Source organism: Caenorhabditis briggsae, assembly GCF_000004555.2.
Source record: "Caenorhabditis briggsae complete genome, chrIV, whole genome shotgun sequence".
Classification (NCBI taxonomy): domain Eukaryota; kingdom Metazoa; phylum Nematoda; class Chromadorea; order Rhabditida; family Rhabditidae; genus Caenorhabditis; species Caenorhabditis briggsae.
This window is the reverse complement of record NC_013487.2, coordinates 16,594,821-16,600,421: the sequence shown is the minus strand read 5'-3', so window position 1 is coordinate 16,600,421 and position 5,601 is coordinate 16,594,821. Positions and strand designations below refer to the sequence as shown.

General features: G+C 35.9%; 2 protein-coding genes across 2 annotated transcripts in view; both read right to left on the bottom strand.

Annotated features, from left to right (window-relative positions):
- The window catches only part of CBG10566, a gene marked incomplete at both ends in the record, with an annotated part of 39,195 nt that extends 37,145 nt beyond the window's left edge, over positions 1-2,050 (bottom strand). Inside the window, 5 exons of the mRNA XM_002634847.1 lie at positions 660-746; positions 793-873; positions 1,287-1,500; positions 1,661-1,739; positions 1,921-2,050. Of these exons, the coding sequence (XP_002634893.1) occupies positions 660-746; positions 793-873; positions 1,287-1,500; positions 1,661-1,739; positions 1,921-2,050 (591 nt within the window). The remainder of the gene's footprint in view (positions 1-659; positions 747-792; positions 874-1,286; positions 1,501-1,660; positions 1,740-1,920) is intronic.
- A 1,234-nt stretch (positions 2,051-3,284) lies between these two features.
- On the bottom strand, positions 3,285-4,782 carry CBG10577 (the record flags this gene model as incomplete). Its single annotated transcript, XM_002634854.2, has 2 exons — positions 3,285-3,352; positions 4,299-4,782. The coding sequence occupies 2 exons, from the start codon at positions 4,780-4,782 to the stop codon at positions 3,285-3,287; spliced, it is 552 nt and encodes a 183-aa protein (XP_002634900.2).
- Positions 4,783-5,601: the final 819 nt, after the last annotated feature.

Below are 5,601 nucleotides of genomic sequence, written 5' to 3'. Positions count from 1 at the left end.
GAAAAATGGGTCAATTTTCGGAAAAAAAATCTGAGAACCAAAAAAAAACAGTAGGACAAAAAAGAAAAAAAAATCAGAGGAGAGAAGAAAAACTTCAAAATCTGAAAATTGAAAAATCGAGAAATGACGTGGCACTTCTAATCTGGGGTGCCACGTGGAAAACGCATTTTGGGTGACTCGGCCAGGTTGAGGCCAATTTTAGGTCAAATTTCATGAATTTTTGGACTGAAAATAGGAAAAAAATCGAGTTTATGAGCTGAAATATAAGTAGAATAGCCAAAAAAAAAATACAGAAAATGGCGAAAAATAGGTACAGAAATGGCGAAAAATTAAAACTTTTGCATCAGAATTGAAAAAAAGCTAGGAGCATATCGTCAGTGGGTCAGAAAAAAGGTGGGAAATGGGATGAGAAACCAGTGAAAATTAAGGGAAATTGGGGGAAAAATCAAGTACAATCGATCAGATAACGTCATTCTTGTGCAGAATTGTGAGCACAATCGCGGTGACGATCACAGCGATGACGGCGAGAAGGATCAGTGTCCATTTCAGATTCTGTTGACAGAAATGGCGTTGAACACGGCGGGCGGTGCTTTTGAACGAGATTGTCTGGAAAAAATCGTTTTTTCTGGAATTTTCGCCTAAAAATCGATATTTCCTACCGATGTTCTCAACGCTTCAGATCGATTCTCTATATTTTCCAGACGCTCGCCCCTCTCCATTATTCGTTCCACATTGTCGGCCATTACCTGAAGAAAAATGGAAAATTTGGGTTTTTGGCTCAAAGAAGCTCACCTGACGAACATCTTCCACTTGCCGACGAATATCAATCATTCTCTGCTGATGGGCGGTCGGGAATTGGTCGTTGTGTTGTTTCTGGAAGAAAATATTTTGAAAATTCAAATTTCCCTCGAAAAGGTTTGGGCCGCTCTCAAGAGCATAGGGAATTCCGGGTTTTCGCCGATTTTAGCTCATTTTTGGTGGAAAATGGGTGAATTCTGAATGATAAATTTGGAAAAATAGGCTGAATTTGCTAAAAAACTAGGATTTCCACTATTTCAACTTGAAAATTCGAATCCCCCTCCCAAAAAGTAGAAGAAGCGCGACGCGACCGCCGCGCTCTCTCCAGAGTGAACTCCACTAAAATTTCAGCGGTTTCAGTGATTTCTAGCCGGATTTTCCACGATTTTTCCATCAAAACTAGCTAAAATTCCTGGGGAAACAGTCAAAATACCGTATATTCAGGTTTTTACAGCTATTTTCTTTGAAAACGCAGGGAAAAAACGCACAATAAACTTCAAAATATCGGGTTGAAGAATGCCGAGAAGGTCATAGGGATTCGATTGCGCGACGACCATTTGAATATTCGAAGATGCCATAATCGTTCGAATTTTCGAATTTAAGAAGTCGTTGGCTTCCGTTTGGTCCATTCCGTTTTCAGCTACACAGCAATAGACCATCGTGGAGAATGTCTCAATGACAACGACGAAATATAGGTGGTAGCTGGAAGAAATTATCGATTTTTTGGAATTTTAGGCCATTTCAAGCTAATTTTCAGTGATTTTTAGCCATTTCAAGCTTTAAAAAAAATGCAAAAAAAAACACTTTTAGCTCATTTTCAGCTCTAAAAACGACCAAAATCGAATTTTTAAGCATATCTTACCCTCCATCCAGCTCAATGACGCCGTCATTATTGAAGTACGTTCGCACACGTGATCGTATCAGTTTGATCACTTCGGAATCTGAAGAAAATATCATTTTTGGGCTGACAAATCGAATTTCAAGGTTAAAAAATGCGCTTTTTGAGAGGAAAATTCAAATTTTTAGCTTTAAAAATTCGAAAAATCCTCAATTTTTGGCTCACAATCTGCAATTTTTGGGCGGGAAATTCAAATTTTTAGCTTCAAAAAGTCGAAAACTGACCATCTGGCGGTTTTACATCACTATACTTGGTGGCATCGTCGATATTCTCACAAGCGCCCATGGCTACGGGCATTATGTCGCCAGACACTGTTGGTCGGCAAAGGACCACCGACATCACGCGTCCCGGCATCTGAAAATTTGAATTTTGCGGGATTTTTGAACCTAAAATCACGAAAAATAGGAAAAAATCGAAAAATTCAGGCCGAAATCTGAAAAAAAATATTTTTTTTATTTTCTAGCCTAAAAAATATCCTTTTTCAGAGTTTTTATCTCAGAAAACCATTGAAAAACTAAAAAATTGAGATACTTAGGTCAAATTTATATTTCTCCGACAATCGAGGAAACTGTGGAATTCTTTTCACTTTTTTCTATTTTTCTAGGTTTTATGAGTCATCGAAAATTGTTCTAAGCAAGAAAAACTGGACAAAGCAGAGAAAGAACGAAGAAAATCGACCAAAAATCGAAGAAAAAATGACCGAAGATTGAAAAATTTAAAATTTAGTGTTGGATATGCAAGCGCGCTCCATTGAGAAAAATCAGAAAATTTTGAGCGCGAATTTGAAATTTCAAAATCTTAACGTCGAATTTTTCGAATTTCAATGATTTACATTGAATTTTAAGGTTTCCATTTGGCTGAAAAAGCTAGAAAAAACCAAAAAAGACCGAAAAAAGGAAATAATTATAGGAAATTACCCATTTTCAGGCCAAAAAAAGGGGAAGAATGGTGAGAAAAAAAATCACAATTCTTTATAGAAAAAAAATAATCGAATCAGAAGGGAAAAATCAACGAAAGATTGAAGGAGGAAAATGGCAGAAAAAGTTGCAATTTTTTATCAAATAAGAAGGGAAAAAAGTGGGCAAACAAAGAGGGAGAAATAGCATGGGAATCAAGGAGGGTTCAGAGGGAGAGAGACAATTTCTAGACGTTTTTTCTACAGGCGAAACCGCTCATATACAGGCAGAAGGAAAGTGGGCGGAGCTTAAATGCAAAATTTTTGAAATTAAAAAAAATTATTTTGAGAGGAAAAATGAGATTTTAAAAGGGATTTTTCGGGATTTTTACAAGAAAATACACAGAAAATAGGGGAAAATAGGAGGTTCGAAAGGATGGAAGGTGGGGGAAAACGACCCGGAAATACCAGAAAGTTCCAGAATTTTTACAAAAAAAAGTGCGAAAAATGATAATTTTTAGGATGGAAAAGTGTACAAAAATACAAACAATAGGTACAAGGAATGATTTTTTTTTTGAAAAATTATTTTTTTTTGGAGAAGGAAGCTCGAGAAAAAATGGGAAAACCTAGAAAAAAAGGTGATAAAAACGGAGATGACGTGGATGAGAATTGCAGGGGGCGGAGCCTATTTTTTTACGAAGCAAGAATGTCTTTCCAGCGAGATAACGCCGCTTGTGTGAATGTTTGTTTCAACTCCATTTCTGCAAAAAATCAATAAATTACAAAAAATTCTAAAATCCGGAAATTCAGAAATTTGAAAATTCGGAAAATCCGAATCTCTAAAATTCTGAAATTCAGAGATTCTGAAGTTCTCAAATTCAAAAATTCAGAAATTCTAAAATTCAGAAATTTTAAAATTCTAAAATTCTAAAATTCAGAAATTCAAAAATACAAAAATTCAGAAATTCAGAAATTCAGAAATTCTAAAATTCTAAAATTCAGAAATTTAGAAATTCTAAAATTCAGAAATTCTAAAATTCAGAAATTCTAAAATTCTAAAACTCTAAAATTCTAAAATGCAAAAATTCAGAAATCCAGAAATTCTGAAATTCAGAAATTCCGAAGTTCTAAAATTCGGAAATTCTAAAATTCAGAAATTCAGAAATTCAGAAATTCAGAAATTCAGAAATTCAGAAATTCGGAAATTCAGAAATTTAGAAAATCAGAAATTTAAAAATTTAGAAATTCTAAGATTCAGAAATTCTAAAATTCTAAAATTTAGAAATTTAGAAATTCAGAAATTCTAAAATTCGGAAAATTAGAAACTCAGAAATTCTAAAATTCTAAAATTCTAAGATTCGGAAATGTTAAAATTCAGAAATTCTAAAATTCAGAAATTCAGAAATTTCGAAGTTCTAAAATTCAAAAATTCAAAAATTCGGAAATTCAACATTTCAGAAATTCTAAAATTCAAAAAATTCAGAAATTCAAAAATTCGGAAAAAGGGGCGGCGCCTAATTTTAATTAAAAAAGGGGCGGCGCCTAATGTTTTAGTTTTGCGTCAAATATCGTCGTGTGTAAACTCATTTTGAAGCTGTTGCCTAGATTTGGAATTCTAGGCCATTTTCAGCGTGTTTGGACTCAGTTTGAAGCTCTAAACGTGCCAAAACCCGGAAACTTGAAAATTGAAAAAAAAGGAAAACTCACTGGGCACGGCTTGTCTACAAATCTTGAACAAATAAGGCTGACAATCGGAGAATCTCGTCTCAAAAACCTCTGGAATCTCGCTTCTCGTCGGCATTTTCGGTGTATAATGATTGTGATTAATGTGCTCGCAAATGTCCAAAACCTTCTCTCCAATGTCATCAGCAACCCTCTGTCTCATTTTCTGTAGTTCATCGATGGATTCCACTCGGAATACATCCAAAATCAGCTTCCATTCCTCCCAAGACGTCCCCTCTTCGCATCCCATCGCCCCGGTTGCACTTCCGAACCAACTAACCGCCGTTCCAATCACAGAACTTGGTTTTTTGGATTTTGTGTAGAATTGGAGACCGATTTGAGCGGAAAGAAGGGGAACGGCACTATCTGTCGGACTGCCTACTGTAGGTGTTCGTCGGGGAATGGACCCAGAGCATGTGGCTTCTTCCACCTCGTATTTGAACTGTCGAATGTCCTCATCGACGCACATCGCTAGCTCTGTAGAGTTGACACGCACCTGAAAATGGGCAAACTGATAAAATGTTGCTGATAATATGATAAACATTTTGTCAGTTGAGCACTTTTTTCTATCTTTCACAGAAACTGAAATAATTGAGTTTGAAGTGGAACTTTTATGAAATTGGGATTATGATGGAGCGCACGGTGTTCAGTAGAGCGCACTTGCTCTAACTAAGTGCTTCTTGATTTCAAAGTAGTCGATAAACTTGAAAGTTTTCATTTTTATTACTGTAGCAGATTCTCTAGATCGTAAGTATACCACAATGGGTTCTTCTATGAAATTGGGGTTATGTGGAGCTACTTGCACTTTGAGCTCACATATCTCGGTTCCTGTAAAAGATGTCAAAAGGTGGTCTGATAACATGTTGCTGATATTATGGTAAACATTTCGGTAGTTGGTTATCTATTGATATCTCTTACAGAAACTGAGATAATTGACCACGAAGAAAAAAAGAAAGAAAACGAAATTTAAAAATTTATAATTCAAATTTTTGATCTGAACAAAATTGATTCTGACAAAAGTTGAAATCCAAATCTTGGAATTTTCGAGATTTTCAGCACAGAACGTTTGATTCCCCAGTCTTCCAGCTAAACCAGTTTCCGGTTCTCTGCGTCTCTTCCCCTCTCGCTAGACTATAAAAGTTCATCTATCCTCAAAGTACATGTCCCCCCTCTGTGATCAGCTGATTCTCATCCGCTAAGCTGCATAGATCCCTCTCCAGCTATACACACCCAAGAGAGAGGATCCCTTTTACTTAAAAAATAATTCTCTCTCTCTCTCTCTCTCTCT